The 21135-nt window shown below is 47.8% G+C and overlaps 1 protein-coding gene across 1 annotated transcript in view; it reads right to left on the reverse strand.

The window, feature by feature from the left end:
* Positions 1–349: 349 nt before the first annotated feature.
* LOC144730119 (lysosomal alpha-glucosidase-like) overlaps positions 350–21135 on the reverse strand; it is a 50535-nt gene continuing 29749 nt past the window's right edge. The window contains exons 18-25 of the mRNA XM_078610689.1: positions 19467–19583; positions 18016–18249; positions 16191–16247; positions 14979–15109; positions 13496–13584; positions 5517–5566; positions 3582–3734; positions 350–1548 (exon numbers count right to left, since the gene is read on the reverse strand). Coding sequence (XP_078466815.1) covers positions 1486–1548; positions 3582–3734; positions 5517–5566; positions 13496–13584; positions 14979–15109; positions 16191–16247; positions 18016–18249; positions 19467–19583 — 894 coding nt within the window. The 3' untranslated portion in view covers positions 350–1485. The remainder of the gene's footprint in view (positions 1549–3581; positions 3735–5516; positions 5567–13495; positions 13585–14978; positions 15110–16190; positions 16248–18015; positions 18250–19466; positions 19584–21135) is intronic.

Below are 21135 nucleotides of genomic sequence, written 5' to 3' on the forward strand. Positions count from 1 at the left end.
TCTTCATGAAATTATTTTCGTGACTTGGCGACGCTTCCATAAATAAAATAAAGTGATACATGCGAAGATTCCGACACGCTTGCGGGACTATGTCGCTCAGCTGGCCTGGAAACGCCTGGGAATTCCCCAGGAAGAGCTCGAAGAATCTGTCGCCAGGGAAAGAGGTCTGGACTGCCCTACTCAAGATGCTGATGCCGCGACCCTCGCCACCACAAGCGGACTGAGAAACGAATGAAGATTGCGAAAGTGCTTTCAAATGTCTGTCATGAAAGACGCTTACATCCATGTCGGTTTGTGTGCTGATATTTGAAGTGCCTATCTACATTTTAAATCACAAAGAAGTTTGCCCTGAAGTTTAGAATAATTTATTTTGATTCCATACAGCAATTTTGAGGTCGAGCTTCAGTACAAGGTAAATTAAGATACAATTGTTACCAGGTTCTCAACATTTCCGCTTGCTCAAGGTGGTTCATACGGTAATGTTTTTTCTCTGTTTTAAAGACCTTTACAGCATGCAAACAGCGTGCAGCACAAACAATAAATCGTTACCATGGAGTTTATGTCTGCCATGTAGGTGCATTGTTTTTCTGGGCATAGATTAGACGTAACAATTTACCTTTCCAACAATGTGATCTGTCAATCTTGTCACGAATATATATTATTATTATACATTTCAAATTGTATAGTCTGTCTCGATTGTCCTGTTTTGTATGGTCAGTCCACTTTGTATTTTATTACTGTTTTGTTTTCTTAGTACTACTCTATATGCTCGTATTTTATTTGGTACATTATCAGTCTTAATTTTCCGATGATTTCTCATTTGTTCCATTATCCGCAGGCCAACAAACCATATGTGTAATTGTTTAGGTAATTGATTCATACTCTCACGACTCAACACATATATCACACGTTGTGGTGGGTGCTGCGGTGGTGAGATGTTAACTACCTCTCATGGTATACAGGAGATTATAGGTTCGATCCAAACTTTTCTTTTTCTTTCATATGGCCGATGTAGATTCAGAGCAACAACTACAATTTCACATTCAGGTGGTCCAGCCAGATAATCGTGCCAGGAGCAGTGGAGTGTATCGCTGTGATGTCTCCCGACCCTGATGCCTGTATATTTGGAGTTAGCATGTTCTCCCCGTGGTCGGGTGGATTTTTCGCCTTCAGTTTTTCCCTCCATATTTAGAAACATGTATTTAGTATTTGGCTGCTATACATTTCCAATTGATAAGCCACTTCATTGGACTATCATTTGTGGCCAGGTTGCTTCTGAAATAGAGCAATATAGCTCGGTGGACCTTACCTGGCAAAACAAAATTGTTTATTTTTCAAGTTTAGTATCGTGAGCTTATGAATCAATGAATCGATGCACAATTCCGTGCCTCGCATACATACATACTGTATGCGAGGGGCTGATTTTTAGAGAGGTTTGGCGATGGTTTGACACCTCCACAGCAGGGCGTCGCTCTCCGTGGCTCTCTAAGCCCAACGGATACTGAGAGGGCTGCTGATGGACTGGGAAACACCTGTAATCACCAGCTCCTGTGAGGGGAGGGAGGGGAAAACACAAGGGAAGGGAGAGTTAATGCCAGTGCGGTTGTTTGCGTGTGCACGGTGCGTACATTTTTAGCCGTCGTTAATTATAGGACGGCGTTTTTAACCCAATATTTTTTCCGCTCTTCAATTTGGGTTGGTGTTTACATAAAAGTGTGATGCTTTTAAACCGTGCTTTTTACAGTATAGAGTTACAAGGTTTTAATGTTACGAATATGTAACACCAGGTTATTAGCTGGAGTAGTGTAATGGATTATCCAAGCTTCAATATTAATAGTAATCGTTATCATAACAGTATTTAAAGTATTAATGCTTACCTAAATGTCAATATTATCAGCAATCCTTAATGCAATTCAGAATTGAAAATGATAATCACGCCAACATTTGAAGTGAATGTGGCTGTGAGTGTACAAAGATGGCACAGAGGAGAGCACAGGTGATGTATCTATCCACCAGTCATCTCAGTCAACCCATAACACCTGGGTCCATCTCAACCTGCTGGTGACACTTCACGTGGCTTCATATGCACCTATCATTGCACAAGCGCAGTGTTAACATCACCGTTAATGTAGAATTGGCGGCTGTTTTCGAAAAGAACAAATCTGTGCTTTGTAGCTGTTCAGGAGGTTTACTGTCAGCTGTTGGAAGTCTCGAGGCTTCAGGCTGCGGTAGTCAACATCGCGCTCACAAGTGTACACAAGGGCACGACCCCCCACTTCGCTATTGAGTGTGCAGGTGGTGCAATTGCACCTGGGGCCCATGAGCTGTAGGTACCCAGATGCTAGACTGTCATGAGGGGTGGGGGTCGTGGGCACATTGCCATTCTTTGTAACAGTGACACAAATGATCCACAATATCTTGATCTCGTCAAGGAGCATAAACCATCACGCAAACTCCGGTCATCCTCGCAGCGGCTTTTGGCTAACCATTGAACAAAGACGTTCACTGCATTGCGCGCCTTCAGACGCGCTTCTGCGGTCGTCTGGAACGCTCTTCCGATATTAGGAAGCCACTGGAGCTATGCACTTTTAAATTCAAGTTGAAAACTAATTTCTTTAGAACTGATTTTTGTGTTTAGTTTGTCCTTCCCCCGCACCTCCGATAAGCATGGTTGGCTACGTATGTGTCAAAAAAGTATAACATACATAACAGGGCCAATCTGCAATTGCCATAATTCCACAATCATATGATCAAATGATCGAAGGTGCCACTTTCATTGGACTTTTGAACTGGCGTGTGTGTGGCTGTCACCATGGGTGGTTTTCCACTGGCCATTTTCTGTGCAGAGCTATGGCCAAACTGATACGCTGGCCTTACATGACATCTGAATCTAGCTTGGGGCCAAGCAGGGTCAGGGGTGGGGCTAATGACATTCCATGCGTATGACATCATCACACCCGAGAAAGATGAACAATACGACATACAGTGAATTGCTGGTGTGTGCGAGTGGATATCAGTTTAATGAGGAGCGGTAGTGTCGAGGTTAGTGCGCTGCACTACAAACCTGGTGACCCGAGTTCGATGCCCTCTCACGGTCAACACTAGTGACGACTATCTGAACCGGTCCTGGGCCTCCCCTAGGTTGACTCGGCTTCAAATGAGTACCTGGTGTGGTGTATAAACACCACCACTAGGGAGACAAAGGTGGCAAGGCGTGGTGCTGTCCACCCACCCCCTTGTGTGCCGTGCCAGCCTTCATAGGTGCTCGCTGACATCACTTGCCCCAACTCTCTGTTAAGGCTAAATGGGGGATCTTTGTGTATTTCAGTTTGAGCATGACCATGTCCTCTACATGCATCTCAATGTCACACATTGCACGCGACGTCCATGGCACGGCTCTGCTTCTACAGTGGGAAAAGTATGGCGCCTCCTGACCTGTGACAGCCTGGCTCGGCGCAGGACGGATGTGCCAGAGGAAAAGGAATATCGCACTCCTCCTGTCTTCCCATCCCATCAAGCAGTGCACGGCGTTCCTTACACGCTCGCACGTCGCTCGTGCTCACCCCCTACCCCGTACGTACCCCCGTGGATGAGTGCGTGTAGCTGGTCCAGGACTGGCCGTTGACGGTGACGGATGTGGGCTTGGACGAGATACCCAGCACGCGGATCGCTCCGAGGTTCAGCGCCTTTGCGTCGGGGCTGCCGTTCACCTGCACGGTGTTGTGCAGCTCCCCCTGCGAAGTTCAGTTTGGTTACAGATAGCTTCTTTTTTTTCTTTCGTTTTTGTTTTACTTTGCCTCCAACTTTAAATGCACTGTCCATTGAAATGCTCGTCATTTCATTACCTATAGTCGTGACATCCATTGCATAATTTAAATTTTCACGAGATTTGAATATTGCTATACAATCTGTCTACATTTTCCTGACAGGAAAAGCTGAAAAGTGCATAAAGACGCAGGAAAGATTCATTCTTGCAAATGTATTTAAGGATCAGGGGGACATAACAACAAATGGTATGCATCATAAGACAGTGGGGCTTGGGCAGAACATCATCGTTTAGAAGAGATGATTGGCAGACGACGGTGAGACCACACTGGAAGAATGACCTTTGCAGAAGTGGAGCAATGAGATGAGTGAATGTGCAGGCGTGTGATGATTTTGGTACAGCCAGACTGCGGAAGGGTGACAGTGTTATGAGGCTTTCAGTCAGCAGTGGAAAATCTTATCGAGATTAATACATTTAAACTTCAAACAACCCATGATTCGTTCAAATATTTGTTCACTGAAGAGATTGTAACATGATGCTTTTTTAATGGAATATTTTTGTTCACAGTAATTTTTATGAAACAAAAAATGCGTGGATTAAAAGTGTGTTCGTTGGCACCCTGCCTAACATGTGCGCACCTTTTCTACGTGCGTTTGTGTGTTTTCATACGTACGTGTGGCCCACGTGTTTGCGAATGGAGGTGAAACGAATGACTTTATAACCAGAGGGGCATATCGCATGGCAAATGGGCGCATGGGGCACCACAGGCATTTCTCAACCACCACCATACATCCCACCAACATTACCAAACACAAGTGGCTTTAAAAATACCCCGTATATCATTTCATAGACTATTGGGGTACGTGCTGTCAGTGTGGGTACCTCATTAAACTTAGCTGGCAGAGTGCTCAAATGCATGGTGTGGCCGAAATTTCACATGGCTCCCTTCAACTCACCCCAGCACCGATGTTGATGTACTGCACCAAGTACTAATTTCAGGCCGAGGTGACCAGATGCCGTCACCACCACACCATCCGTATCACCCCCAACTCCACTCTATTAACACTGAGTTATCACCACACCATTAACACCACAATCACGACCACTACCCCCATGCTGCTATGCTGATCGTCATTGTGCAATACCTTGTGGCTATTGCGCATTTCTGGAGTACGGCTATTGCGCAATCACAATACAACAGTTCTGGAGTCCTGCTGTACTGTGAGTGTGCAATAGCCGTATGAGGGTGGTGAAAGCAGATATGAAAAATGTTCAGTCCTTCCACAATGGATACCTCAGAAATATCGGCCGTATATTTTGGCCAAACAAAATTTCCAATCGTTAATTGTACTTTAGGACCCGAAGCCCTGATAACATCACAAACGAGATATTCAAAAAAACTACAACGAAGACTGTGATGGCCATAGGGGCCAGGTCCTAAAAACGGAACAGAAGTGCATCCCTAAAATTGCTCTGAGATGGACGCCTCCGGGGCAAAAGAAAACGGGGGGAGGCCAAAAAAACAAACAACTGGCGAAGAACCGACGCCGAAGAGCTCGGTCGGGTGAAGCTCTCGTGGGGAGAGGCACACAGCATGCAGCCCAGGAGAGAAAAAGACGGAGAGAGCTCATTGTAGCCGTACATCCCATAGGGGATGAAGAGGAGCGATTAAAGTAAAATGAGTGTTGGCCCCCCCTAAACTCTGAGTGAGCATGCAGCGCGTGTGAATGCCCTCCTGTGCACGACTCACGCCGGACACGGAGTAAGAAGCCAGGAAGTAGTTTCCTTTTTCAATGGGATCTGTGGAAGAGACAATATTCAAAGCATGGTTCGCGCATTGTAAATGGAGCATTTGTGCGTTGTGTACATTAAAAGACGAGTAGACACTGGTATTTGCACCATTCTTACAGCGCAAGCCTGTCACCAATGTTTCACAGATGGGTACAGTCTGCCAGTAGGGGACAATGTGGCTGGGTAGATTTTATCCGATGATGTAACCTTGCAGGTCATTTTTATAATTTGGGAAATTTGGACTCCGACACACTTGGCCTCCGTTTTTTTGTTTTAAAACACATCCAGGGATCTTTAACGTCCCTGCCAAAGCAGACAGTGCATAATCATTTGTTTATGCACCCCCAATGTTAACCAGGGTGTCCACTGGGCTCGCACCTCAAACCTCTGCAACGGGGCGGCCAATGCTCAACTGCTGGGGCATGCCCTGATTATCCTTGGTAATTGGTGGACGTCGTGAACACATCTGTATTCGCACTTGCACAATATTAATTGGTACGGCGTAATGATTTCTCCTGCGTAATGATTTATCCCGCGCAATTATATGTGCTGGCGCAGTTCATCCACGGTATAATTTAGAGGGGGTTTCAACTGTTTATACAACATTTGTCTCATGTTCTGTTTCCGGGTTCTTCCATTCGTGCTGATTCTTGCATCCGAACTGTGGTTAGTCGAGCTCTGAATAGTTAGATTGAGCTACGTACAGCAATCTCCCGGTTTACATCGGGGATGCGTTCCTGAAAATGTGCAACGAAGAATATCGAAACAGCGTTAAAAGGGGGAGACGTACATCGGCATTACCGCACAGGTGGTCCAGATGTCTTGTGACCCCCAATTAATTGACCCAGAATTTGTTTTTCCTTCGCATATTAATTTCTACACTCTCTGGTTCTTTCGGTAAAGTCACGTAGATAGAAAATAATAAAATAAAACACGACGTTTCGGTCGCAAAACAAGCGTCCGTCTTCAGGTGAGAAAAAATGATCTGCTGTTGTGGCTTTATTTTTTTTCTCACCTGAAGACGAACACTTATGTTGCGACCAAAACGTTTTCTATTATTTTCTAAAATTTTTCTATCTACGTGGCTGTACCGAAAGCCCCAAAGAGTATGAAGTCAAGATCCAAAAGATTACATCGTGAAACTACTTCCAAAGTCCATTCCAATATGTGTTTTTGACAATTGGTGGGTTGCCATTTTACGTGCCCTGTGAAGGAGTCTACGATTGTTAATCTCGCTGCAATCGCACCAACATTGTTTTCATCCTGTGAGCTAAATTAAGCGAAAAATAGGTCAAACCAAATTTAATGTAATGGCTTGATTTTTTAAATTATAATCATTGGTAATTAGACTGAGATACCATGACATCAATGCCAACTGGGTATTGATTTGTAGAACTGATTAATATTCCGTTTTTTTATTGAACTACTTGGATTACAAATTCCCTTTACATTCCTGTCTTGGTTTGGTCCGTGTGCTATCCAACTCAATACTAAGTTTGTTTCCTGAGGCAAAATCTACGAATCTGGATCGTGAGGGGAAGTCTTATCAACGCTACTGTGTTCATAAACCACAGATAACCTTGATTACTGGTTATCATGAACTACCACCACTACAACCATAAATAGTTTAACACGTAGGCTTTCGTGACCAATATCATTAGTAATAGAGGGCAACAGGACGAATGATCAGCACGAGACTAAAACATCAGATAAATATTAAATACTCCCAAATACAACTGTCAGCAGTAGCAGAACACACGTGCCAACAAGGACACTCAATTGATTTTCATAATGTTGAAGTTCTCTGCAAAGCTAGCTACGACTGACCAAGACTAATTAGAGAATCTATCGAAATTGAAAGAATTAAAATTTATTGTAACCGTTCGGATAGCTACCGACTTAGTGCTGCGTGGAAGCGAATTATCAAAAAAATATCCTGATTTGAAGCTTTCAAATGATACATTGTTTAAATGCATGCTTATACAGGCCACCATACTTCAATTGGGATTACCATTGGTACAGCTATTTAAATACACACAATGGACAGAAAGGATGATATCAAAGCGCTCGCATAATGTGCATTCATAATGTACGTTGACTCATTAACCCCCCCCCACTTTGCGCAAGAGCGCAGAAGTGTAATCAACCCATATATACGCCTCTAAATAAGGAACGAAACAGGTGGACTTCTCCACAAATCTGGCTGTCGCCTGATGAAGCTGGTTGTAATTACGTCGTACTCAAGATTGTAAATGTTGTGGCTTTGCTCTCCAACACACTGGTGTGCTGTACTCGTGACGAATTGACATGTTCTGTTTACGTTGGCTGTGTCGGGTGGTGGCAGGTTTTTTAACAACACATTTATATATCTACATAATCTAACCCCCCCCCCAAAAAATATATATATTATGGTCTGTTAATAATAGGTGGCTCAAACCCAGATTCGAACCCAGCGATTTATCGGTTAGGAGCTGGGTGGATTATTCCATCGCAGGATTTTGAGAGATGCCAATGGCTTGGGGAGGCATTCATCCAGCAGTGGATGGACCGTGAATGCTCATGTTGATCTTAGCAGTGCTGGACCCGGTGCTCCGACACTTGTTACCTCACTGAGCAACCCAGCCACCTCACCTTTGCTACCGTATCCTTGGAGCGATTAATTAGGATATATTCAGAGGGGTGACATCCAAATTAGCTTGTATCATAATGCCAGAGGTATAAATGTAATGCTATACCGTATTGTGAGAGCTCTCTCGGGAGTATAAGAGTGGCGCACTATTCCAGAAACGTTATTTGTCTTGCACATTCTATTGATTGGCGCACCTCTGCAATCCAGCGGCTTAGTGGATTCAACGTGTTTGTGAAACAAGTAAGCTTTTGCGACCAATATTATCCATAATAATGGTTTTTTTGGGGGTTAGATCGCGTAAATATAAATGTGTCATTAAAACTGCCACCGCCCAACACAGCCAATTAGTAATGTTTGTTACTTAAACAACACATTCCAATTAGATACTATTTCACCCCACCGGTGTGTTGGAAAGTAAACCCACAATATTTACAATTTGAGTACGACGTTTCGCCAGTCATTACGACCATTTGTGAAATTACAAATTCACCGGACTTCGATGTTGCCAGGAGATGACGGACAAAAATAGGTTTTCATTCCCCCTGTAGAGAGCTTGGAGTGTTTCTCCTCGTAATGTTTTTTCTCTGGCTGCTCCAGTTTGTTCCTTCGGGCAAATCACTCATTAATGGCATAAGCCTAAAATCCCGAAAGACACCACCTCTTGAAAATGGGTCTTGAGAATCAGAAAGGTTTTCGTGGATTAATAAATGACGGACGTTGTTGTCTTGAAGTGAGCAATGTCTCGCTCCACTCCGACGGCGCGCATGGAAAGTGCAGCAGCTTCTCGGCATCTCCGTCATCATCATCTGACCTCCCCCCACGGCAACCGACGGGGCCTTTTTTGAAGCCGAGAATGACCAGCCTCTCTGCATTTTAGACACGTCCATGTTGTAGGGAATATTTCGGACGATTTCTTTTTTTGCCGTTAAAGCTTTTTGCCTCGAGCACGATGCGATATGTTTTCCGGCCCACGTGCCAGCAAAAGCCTGCCACTAAGTGTCCGGGCCGCTGAGTCACTGCTGTCATTCAAAAACTCGTACTCAAAAACAATTCACCTTGCCAATAGTCAACAAATGACAGCTCATCTCATCGAAATGGACTAACGGCTCATGTTTAATGGTATTGTTGTTTGTTCAGCACCCTCTTAATGGCTTGGCGTGTTACAGCGCGAATTTAGTTATCATTGTTATTATTACATTATTGATAACGAAGCTCTGTATGCATGCATCACTCGATTTGCATTCACAGATCATCAGCACCAGTACAGCAAACAGAATGCTATGTTTTGCTTTGCGTTAAGGTCAAAGCCCATACTGTTTGGGTCGTGGCATCTGTTCATGAAAGTGCCTTTCATGAATAGAAGCCAGGGAAAGAACAAAAGTCACGGATGTTCCAGCTGCTACTGCTGCTGTTAAAGCAAAGTAAACCACGTGGACATGGGCAGCATGCATCATGGGAACAACTGGTGAGAGATGAGATACGGAATCAACTCGGGAGTGGAGATCGAGAGAAGGGTGGAGAAGCAGAGGAAGACAGCGGAAGAGAGGGCAGCAGAGAGACAATGTGGAAGAGTTCAGAGGTCACTGCTGGACACAAACAGCTGGGGAATGAAAGGAATGGAGGCAAATGGGGGAGGCATTTGCCCAACAGTGGGAAGTTATTGGCTGACAACCGAAACAGCATCTATAGATGAACATATGCAACCCCCCAGCGATTCAGGGTCCTTATTCGATTCAATATTTTGTTGTTGTCACTCTTTACCATCTGATTTGTATAACGAAATTAACGTACATATTTTAGACATGGATAAGAAACTCCCCCCCCCCAAGACTATTTGCATTTTAATTCCATGAAATAAATTAAAGAATCGATTCTCACAACCCACGCTGGTCGATGCGTGCGCAGCATCTGTCGTGAGCGTAGGAATAGATTTCAGTCGATGAATCGATGCGTAGTTACATGCTCTGCTGACTACCTCGCGTCGATGGAGTTGCAAGGCGTGCAAGAAGCCTCGGTCGCGAGCTGTGAGCCGCACCGTCACCAACAACCCCAGCATATTTTAGACATGGATAAGAGACAACAATCGTGATTTTTTTTAGTCTGCGTTTTTCTCTCCCTTGAATGAGGTGACAAAGGCTGATTAAGCTAATGATGCAGGCTTGGTACTGAAACGGTATAATGCAGTAGAACTCCTCTGGGACCAGGGAGATCAGAGCAGGCGCAGGGTAGATCGGCGGTCTAGCAATGGCAACGCACACCAAGTAAAATCTGCCTTTTCTCCTCTCAGGCCATTGTGTTCATGGGCCAGATGACAGATGGCCGGGCCGGGCTCTCCAGGCTATGTGGATTCTATTGAAGCTTAGCAAAGAGCTTAAGTCCGGTTCTACCACTCCATTGCTGGGGCTTTGCGACTGAGCTGCACCGAGTAGATGAAACCTTCACCACAGTGAATTTTGGCAGCAGCAGGGGCATCATTTTGAGCCTTTGGGTAAATTTGAAAGAAATTCACGCTGCTCAGAAGTCAGAGCACTAAGCCGGCGCCACTGAGAGCCTGGGTTTGAATCCGGGTTTCAGCCGCCTGTGGTTGAACTGAGTTTCTCAAGTGTGGCGAGTTGATGGCCTCAAGGCTGTTTCACTTTGACATTTGACGAACCATCATGGTCCGGCATACAAGAAGTGCACATCTATTGCAGTGACATCTATTGCAGAATAAGTTCTGAGACATTATATTCCCGGTCCGTAACGATATGGCGATTTAACACCGCAACATATTGTTGTTGCAGGTTCATGTTTGTGTGGGGTTCTGTTATTTAATGGTTGCTTTGATGTTCATTCTAAACGTGCGTTTAGAGTATTTGGCTGCTATACATTTTCCACATGACAAGTCACTTCACTGACCTATCATTTGTGGCCATGTCACTTCTGAAAAAGAGCTATATAGCTCAGTGGGCTTTACCTGGTAAAACAAAGATTAGTTTAGTTTTAGTGTCATTGCTTTTCCAAGCAACTGGTTCGACCGGCTTGTCCAGAAATATTTAACAGTTCGATGTGCATTGTACAAACTGTTACTTCCAGAAGTACTGAATGTGTAATGTTCATCGCTGTTCTATTCACAAACTGGTTCTTCCAGAAGTATTCAATGGTTGATGTTCATCGCTTTGATGTTCACAAACTGGTTGGTTCAGCAGTATTGAATGGTTGATGTTCATCGCTTTGATATTCACAAACTGGTTCTTCCAGAAGTATTGAATGGTTGATGTTCATCGCTTTGATGTTCACAAACTGGTTCGTCCAGCAGTATTGAATGGTTGATGTTCATCGCACAAACTGGTTCGTCCAGCAGTGTTGGATGGTTGATGTTGACTTTGATATTCACAAACTGGTTCGTCCAAAAATATTCAATGTTTTATATTCAACGCTTTGATATTCACATCGCTGACTGATAGCCATAGAAATTACGAGCAGGGCAGTTGTTACGCTCGGTGTTGTAAATACGTTGTTGAACTTAGAAATAAAGTTTCCACTTTCACAAATTGGACGTCTCGAAGGAGCTTCTTTACACACGCATACATACCCCAACACACGTGTGCGGACGTGCGCAACTACCATATCGTACGCATTCACAAGTGTACGCAAGCACTTATCTGACCTTGTGCACATGTGTACGAAAGTACATGTCAACACAATCAATGGAGTAAATAGGAATCGAGCAAGAACAACAAATCATTGTTAAATAATACATTCCTTGCAGCGTAAGTTGGCTCTGGCAGATTATTTGTAGATTGATTACAGCACTGATTACAATTAATTTCACATAAACACCCAAAGACAAAGATCCCCGTATACCCTTAACAGACTATTGCGGCAAGTGCTGTTAGCGAGCACCTCTGAAGGCCGACACAGCACATAAGCACCATGCCTGGCCGCCTTTGTCTCCCTAATTGTATGTGTACGTGTGTGCGTATATACATGTAAATATATATATACACACACACACACACAAAAGTTCGTAAAACAACGTACTACATAATTATTGCATGTGTGAAGGCGATGGTGGAGAGCATATCGGGTTATATTTTTCTTCGAATTTAGGTGGTCTCGTGGTATAATGTTTGGCACCATGGACTTATAATCCAGAAATTGCCGATTCGATTTGATCTCCTGGCGTGACAATTCTTTTTAAACCGAGTGCAAGCACTCCCGCCTCCAAAATATCTGTCCCGAGTGTGGAAGAGTAGGCCAAATACCTTATAAGAAGGGCTCTCTAGAGCGCCCTCTAGTGGAAACCCTTCCACCAGCAGCGCAGTAACAGAGCCATTGCAGGGCTGCACCATTATATTTAGTTAACTTTTAAACGAAACAGTTTTTTATTTACCATGTAAGGCCCACCGAGCTATATAGCTCTTTTTCAGAAGCGAACTGACCACAAATAACAGCTCAGCGAAGTGGCTTATCACGTGAAAATTGATAGCAGCCAAAAACTTTCAACGCATGTTGATTCTAAATTATGGAGGGAAAAATTGGAGGACTTGGAGAAAAATCCACGTGACCAGGGGCAGAGAGACATTGATACTCCAAATATACAGGCGTCAGGGCCCGGATCGAACTCATGACCTCTTGTATACCAGGCGAGGTATTTAACACCTCGCCACCGTCGCGCCCCTTACTTGCCAGGGCTTAATTTCTTACTGGAGTACTTTAACAGCAGCCATAGCAGCGAGAGCGATACTGGATGTGGTAGCGAAAATATTTTCCTGGACAGATCAGCTGAAATGTTATAATCCCTGCTTGCAGGAGACCTATGCATGGGCATTTGTAGCCAGGCTCGCAAAAGACACACGCTGTACACAATGCACATAACTGAACACACCATACACACACAAAAAAAACTAAGATCCTCTGTATAGCCTTTACAGACTGTTAGGGCAAGTGATGTAAGCGAGCACCTATGAAGGCCGGCACGACATACGAGGGGTTGGGTGGCCAACACCACACCCGGCCGCCTTTGTCTCCCCAGTGGCGATGTTTAGACACCTATGGGAGGGCTCAGGACCGGTTCAAATAATCGTCACTAGTGTTGGCCGTGAGCGGCAATCGAACTTGGTTCGCCGTGTCGTAGCGCAGCGTAGCGCGCTAACCACTACACCACCGCTCCCCACGCACCGTACACACTGCTCTCCACACGGACTCGTGGCGAGCCCTGAAGACCGGCGACGGATTATTGTGCGCAGTTTGGCCACGGGGAGAGACGCGTGCCGTGTGGGTGATTAGCCCCTGGGGGTGAAGAGACCCCCCCGCCTGGGTCGTACCTATGGAGTCACCATCGTCCCAGTAAAGGGAGCCCTTGGCGGAGCCGGTGTCGTCCAGAGCAACCAGAAGGCCCATGGGGTTGTGGCGGCTGCGGGGGTAGTTAGTGGGGGGGCAGAGACACGGGAGACATGGGGGGGGGGGGGAGGGGGGTGTTAACGTGATGTGCACGTTACGTCTGTGTGTGTTGGTGTATGTGCGTGTGCATTGTGCAAGGGTGTGCGTGTGTGCGCGGGCATGCATGTGCGTGTCTGTGTGTGCGTGTCCGCGGCATGTGAACAATGCGTGTAGAGAGTGCCGCATGCATCACGCGTGTTTGTCGTGTGGGTGGGAGCAGAGGCGCCGTGATTGGGGGCAGACCGGCAACCTGGGTTTGATTCCCCGCCATGGCAAACGTCTTGGCGGTGAATAAACTTCAGCAATGGGAAGACACAGTCGGCTCGGGCGTGGTTTTTTGGGCACACCAAACCCCTCCCTCCCTCGTGCACCGTCCTGGCCTTCATAGCTGCTCGCTAACAGCAGCAGTCTATGTCGGCTATACCAGGGGATCGTTGCCTTTGTGCACGTGTGCAGATTGGTGCCCGTGTGATTTGCATGTGTGCGCATGCATGCATGTGTGTGCATTTGTGGGTGTGGGCACGAGTGTGTCTTTGTAAAGGTATGCATGCGCCTTCGTAATTGCATGCGGAAATGCGCGCAAGTGTTTTTGTGGCTGTAAATGCATGCATGCGTCTTCATATGTAGATGCAGGTGTTCTTGTGGATGTATGCATATATATATAGGCTTGCGTGCGAGAGCGTGAATGCATCCGTCCTTTGTGTGTGTGTGCGTCTGCACATGAGTGCGTGCGTCCATGTGATTGTGGGGGCTCAGTGGGATCTGCAGACGAAGGTGATTAAGCGTGTCTCAGGACTATTGCAAGGAGTTCGAAGAGAGGAGGTGAGATGCGGGGGTGTGAGATGTGCGAAAGAGAGAGAGGGGGAGGCACGGGACACGGGGGAGAAGGGCAAGAGGAGCGAGCGAGACCACGAATTCTAAACAAGCTCCCAGCACGTGGGGCGAAAATCGTCTGGCATTCAGTGCCGGAGCAACACGCGCTGTACGACCCGAACACAACATCAGAGAGCCACCTACACACACTGTGCATGCCTGTCCCTAAGACCTGCATGATCACCACCACCAGCACCGTTAGCCACAAACAAAGACAATGATCACTCCCCCCCCACTATCCCTATGAAGGCCTGCACGGCACACGAGTGGATTGGTTGCCAACACCACGCCCTTCGCCTTTGTCTCCCCACCGCACCAGGTACTAAATTGAGGCCGAGTCTACCTAGGGGAGGCCCATGACCAGTTCACATAATCGTCACTGGTGTTGGCCGTGAGCGAAAATCGAACTCGGGTCGCCCGGTTCGTAGCGCAGTGCACTAACCGCTACACCACCGCTCCGCACGTGCTCTCTCTCACACACACACACACGAGCACCTCTTGGAAGTGGTACGCTCTGGATCCTGAGTGGGCAGCACGTAACCTCCCCGCACGAAGATTGGTATCGTCTCCAATGGAGCGTCAACCTTGATGGAGGTCTTCCTCTTCCCCACCGAAACCTCAGTGCCCTTGGAAGGGAAAAGGGAAGACATTTGATTGCGTGCATTTTTGTTGATTGATTCATTGATACTGATGGAGCAGTGTCCTTTATTTAATCTGGAAAGTCTCAGCTAGATCTTCCATGGACACGAACTTGCCTACCCCTCCCTCTCATCTCACTTCACTCCACACACTCTCCTACCACTCCCCTCTCATCTCACTCTACTCCGCTCCACGCACTCTCCTACCTCTCCCCTGTCATATCACTCTACTGCCCTCTACGCACTCTCCTACCTCTCCCCTCTCATCTCACTCGACTCCCCTCCACGCACTCTCCTACCTCTCCCCTCTCATCTCACTCTACTCCCCTCCACGCACTCTCCTACCTCTCCCCTCTCATCTCACTCTACTCCGCTCCACGCACTCTCCTACCTCTCCCCTGTCATATCACTCTACTGCCCTCTACGCACTCTCCTACCTCTCCCCTCTCATCTCACTCGACTCCCCTCCACGCACTCTCCTACCTCTCCCCTCTCATCTCACTCGACTCTCCTCCACGCACTCTCCTACCTCTCCCCTCTCATCTCACTCTACTCCCCTCCACACACTCTCCTGCCTCTCCCCTCTCATCTCACTCGACTCCCCTCCACGCACTCTCCTACCTCTCCCCTCTCATCTCACTCTACTCTCCTCCACGCACTCTCCTACCTCTCCCCTCTCATCTCACTCTACTCCCCTCCACACACTCTCCTACCTCTCCCCTCTCATCTCACTCCACTCCCCTCCACAGACTCTTCTGCCTCTCCCCTCTCATCTCACGTCACTCCCCTCCATACTCCTACCTCTCCCCTCCACACAGATAGACTCAAGAATCCGTAGCTGTACTGCCATCTTCTGGCTACCTTGCATACTCTCATCGGACACATTCACAGAGATTTAACCATCGGCAAATAAAAAAAAAACTCTTTCCCGACATCACATTATCCGCACATGTTCTTGATCAAAACGACTCCCTCGCTCGGGGTATATTTGCCATTACGGGCGTCTGTGCTCGCATGGTGGAGCCTTGACTTAATTGAAAGCAGATGATCAGCCCGTGTATATGTTTACCTTGTAGTAGTCAAACCAGCGGGCATCCGGCAAGTAAACATCGATGGAGAATGTTTGCTGCAACAGGGGAAAAAAATACAAATGTTCACGACCACAAAACTGACAAGATGCACAGTTGCATGTATGCCTGTCGAACTTCTTTCGCACCGTACATAGCCAACCGTGCTAAGAGGAGGTACGGAGTTGGACTTGCGACGAGAGACATGAAGAGGAACGCGTGGACCGGGGTTCATACGCAGGGTATGACACACATCGCTAGACTAGCCGATGGACAAAATTGCGGATACAGTGGTCGACGAAGGAGCACGTTCCCTCCATGACTGCTGATACAGGCCACCATACTTCAATAGGGATTACCGTTGGTAGGGCTATTTTAATACACACAATGGACAGGAAGGACAAGATCAAAGGACTAGCATAATGTGCATGCATAATGTGCGTTGACTCATTAATCCCCCCCACTTTGCGTAAGAGCGCAGAAGTGTGGTCACCACATCTACGCCTCTATATAAGGAACGAAACAGGTGGACTTCTCCACAAATCTGATGAAGCTAGTTGTAATTACTGGCGAGACGTCGTACTCAGAATGTAAATGTTGTGGCTTGGCTCTCCAGCACACCGATTAGTGCTGTACTAGTGACGAATTGGCCACGTCCTGTTTACGTGACAATCCTCACTAGTTGGCTGTGTCGGGTGGTGGCGGGTTTTAACGACACACTTATATATTTGCGCGATCTAACCCCCCAATAAAACCTCCATTATAGTTTAATCGATGCATAACGAGATTTGCGAAGGGTTTTGGAGGCCTTCGTCCAGCAGCGGTAGACAGAACATGGGTGATTATAATCCTGACAATGATAAGCGTGCGACAAACATAAAGGAAATGTCGTAGCTTGACACGGATCCAAGATTAACCGGCCAATTCAATTGTCAGCTCTCTCGCTGTCTTTAAGAACCGAGTGCTTCTCTTTCAAATAAGGGGCAGAATCGGGCCATTCATGAGTTGCAAGGCCAAGCACTTCATTAATATCCAGCGTGTAGGAGTGGGGATCACGCGTAGAGGAGAGACGGTTGTTTTGTTACAAGACACTTGATTGGATTCTCGTGTGTTAGGGAGCAGTTAACATGTGGAAAAAAGATTATGTTGTGACATCCCTCACACGCGTGAGATGTACAAGGTGTTTGAGTCAAGATACGTCGATAATCTCCAATACAACTGTCATGGGACTTTCTTCTGATGTTGCCGTGAGTAACTTGGCGAGGGCGTAGCTCCTTGTCTAACTCTGCTATCGTGTGCATTTTGAAAGAACGGAAGAGGAATGCAGCGAACAGAGAACGAACACCTGCCCACCTATTATCCACCCACCAATACACTCCCCTACCTGCCTCCTAACCCTCCACCATACTCATACCAACCCAACCATCCGCATGCCCATTACCCACCCACCCACCCACTCACCCGCCCATCCACTCACCCACTCACTCACTCATCTGCCCATCCTTCCGATATTTGACCCATTCACCACACCACTCATACACACTCACGCGTCCTCTCACCTGCTCACTCACTCATCTGCCCACCCACTCACCCTCCTGGCCACCCACTCACCCACCCATCCACTATACCACCCACTCATCCACTCACCTACCCAGCCAAGCCACCCACCCACTCACCAAACCACCCACCCAATCACCCACCCACCCAATCACCCAATCACCCACCCAATCACCCACCCACCCAATCACCCACCCACCCACCCACCCACTCACCCACCCACTCACCCACCCACTCACCGACTCACCACCCACTCGCCCAGCCACCCACCTCGGTGAGCACGGGCGCGATCATGAGCGCGGGCCCCCACAGGAAGACTCTGTCGATGTCGTGCGTCGCCGAGTCCTCGGGGAACTCGTGGAGTAGGGGGCGCACCACGGTGCTGCCGAGCGTGTGCGCGTCGTGGAACAGCGTGTACAGGTACGGCAGCAGCGTGTAGCGCACGCGCAGCGCGTCGCGCGCGATGCTCGCAAAGCTCGCCCCGAACGCCGCCGGGTCTTGCTCCTGTCGCGACGTTACGGGGGGCACGCCAGCACGGAGGTAGAGGTTAGGGATCCAAGCTTTTCACCGTGCGCCGTTTCTCTTCTCTCTCTCTCTCCCCTCTCTCTCTTTCCCCTGCTTCTCTGTCCCTGCGGTGTATCACGACCAGGTTCTTACTTCCAAGATGTTCGTCTCTACCGGTCGTGTCCATCCTGGCTATCCTGGTTGTGTTTTACCAAATTTTGCTTTGTCGAAGTCGTCCGTAAGTATTAAAAAGACGAAGATCACCTGTCTAGCCTTGACAGACTGTTGCGGTAAGTGCTATTAGCGAGCGTGGCGCAAGCAGCACATCCGGCCGTCTTTGTCTCCCCAGTTTCAATGATTACGCACCGCACCAGATACTCATTTAAGGCTGAGTCGACCTTGGGGAAGCGTAGAACTGGTTCAGATTATCAGCACTGATGTTAGACTTGGCCGGCATTCAAACTCAGGACATCAAGGTCGTAGTGAAAAGCGCTAAGCACTACACTACCACTCCCCACTGACATTTCACACACACAAATAGACAAATATCTCTTATATAGCCTTAACGAACTGTTGGGGCAAGTGCTGTTAGCGAGCACCTATGAAGGTCGGCACGGCACACGAGGGGATGGGTGGCCAACACCACGTCTGGCCAACACCACGTCTGGCCATCTTTGTCTACCCAGTGGCGATGTTTACACACAGCACCAGGTACTCATTTGAGGCTGAGTTGACCTAGGGGATGCCCAGGACCGGTACAGATAATCGTCACTGTTCTCGGTGGCCGTGAACGGGAATCGAACTCAGGTCACCGGGTTCGTAGCAAAGTGCGCTAACCGCTACACCACAACTCCCCTACACATTGCACACACACATTGCACACAAACACATCAACAAAAATAACCGCCATTCGCCAATAAGCATATTTCTAAATGTGGAGGGAAAAACCGGAGGACCCGGAGAAAAATGCACGCGACCACGGGGAGGACATACAAACTCCAAATATGCAGGCGTCAGGGTCGGGATCGAACCCACGACCTCCTGTATACCAGACGAGGTAGTTAACATCTCACCACCGCGGTGCCCTATAGCAGCACCCAAAGCAAGGAAAGGTTCCCCCACACCCCTAGCGTCGAGAAGCAACGCAGCTTCCTGAACGGTGGCCCTTCATCCTCCGCTTTAACGCACGCGGGGGCTGTTTCCAACCTCCGCCGTACCTTGTAGTTGAGGCCGTTGTGGTTGCGAGAGAAGGGGTAGAAGGCGCCAAGCTGCATCCAGCGCAGGCACAGCTCCTCCTGCACGTCGCCGTTGAAGCCACAGATGTCGGCTCCAACCTGCACGGGGAGGGAGGGAGGGAGAGAGAGGAGAGCGGCACAGGGTTTAACACACGGGCACTGAGACGCAGCGGAGAGATGTACGGTCTTTTCTCCTATGAAGCGATAGTAGTTGCGTTCCTGAAGAACACTGCCTGATGGAAACATCGCGTTGTAATGAACGATATATGATACAGGGTAAAGCTCAGTCCGCGATCACACGTGAGATGCGTACGCAGACTGAACAAATGCTGAGACGCGTGGGTATCATCTAGAAGCATCCAGCAACGTCTCGCCTTGTGGGATGCTATGCCAAGGCAGCCGTACGACCGCTTATTCATTATCGCGCGACGTAGTTCCGTTCACTCGATCGCGTTGTATCCAATTCGCATCCTCGTTAGAAAACAATGTGCTCCCTAATACATTCATAACGCGTTGCATCCAATTCGCGTTATGAAAGCACGCGGCGTTATAGGAAAACGGACTTTACGGTAGCGACTTACGGAGATAACTAAAAGAGACGAACACAGAAACGCGCACAAGGAGAGAGAGAGAGAAGGTTTTAGACACAGGGAGGAGACACGGAGAGAGGAGTCACTGGGAGACACGTGGAGTGATGCAGAACGATGCACGCAGAGGGAGAGATGCAGCGAGTCGAGTATGGGACTACGCAGTGATGCGGAGAGATGGAGAGAGCCTCGAGGGGAGAGAAACGCGGAGAGACAGATGCACCGAGAAGACGCGTAGCATCATTGAGGCCACAACAGTGAATTGTATGACATCTGTATCACTTAATTTACTTAATGTCTTTTGATTTGCCGCGTAAAAAAATTGGTGTCCCTACAAATGGTTCCAGTGACAGGATTTTCCATGATAATTCGTCTCCGAATAATGCCTTTTCCTCACCCAGCAGGGCCCCGCCGAGTTGCGAAATGCCATCTTAGAAGGGTGCTGCGTTGGGATGTTTGGCCAGTTTTCATTTTGAGAATGATTTTGCCCGTGGGATAGGACTGGATAAATCCCACGTACGCAACGGGGATATCACTCGCAGATGGGGCTCATTGACCCACTTGCTGTCTTGCGTTCAACACGTAGGCTCACCCGACCAATATTATCCTAAATAACGTTTTTTTTGTTGTATTGCGTAAATATAAATGTGTTGTTAATCCGCCAGGTAAGGTTTGTCACGTAAACAAAACGTGCCAATTAGTTACCATTTCAGCACACCGGTGTGTCGGAGAGTAAACCCACAACATTTACGATTTGAGTACTGCGACGTTTCGCTGGTGATTACAACCAGCTTCATCTACTGTCTCCCCCTGGCCATCCTGCAGCCCGGCAGCTTCGGAAGTCTTAAAAAATCTCCGTGTCCTCCGCCAAGCCCTTTCCCAAAAACGGATCGTGTTGGCGTGCTTAGCCAAGCGCGGCGCATTGGCGTGCTCGTGCACATCCGCCCCGTAGACTGCGAGCACGCAAGACTCCGATGGCGAGAATGTTGCGAAGCTCCGCTAGAGCGCAGCGGCGCGTTACCCGAGGCTTTTCTGTGGCCTTGTCCAGCGCTGCGCTGCCCACC

This window comes from Lampetra planeri, chromosome 34, assembly GCF_965212315.1.
Source record: "Lampetra planeri chromosome 34, kcLamPlan1.2.h2, whole genome shotgun sequence".
NCBI lineage: Eukaryota > Metazoa > Chordata > Hyperoartia > Petromyzontiformes > Petromyzontidae > Lampetra > Lampetra planeri.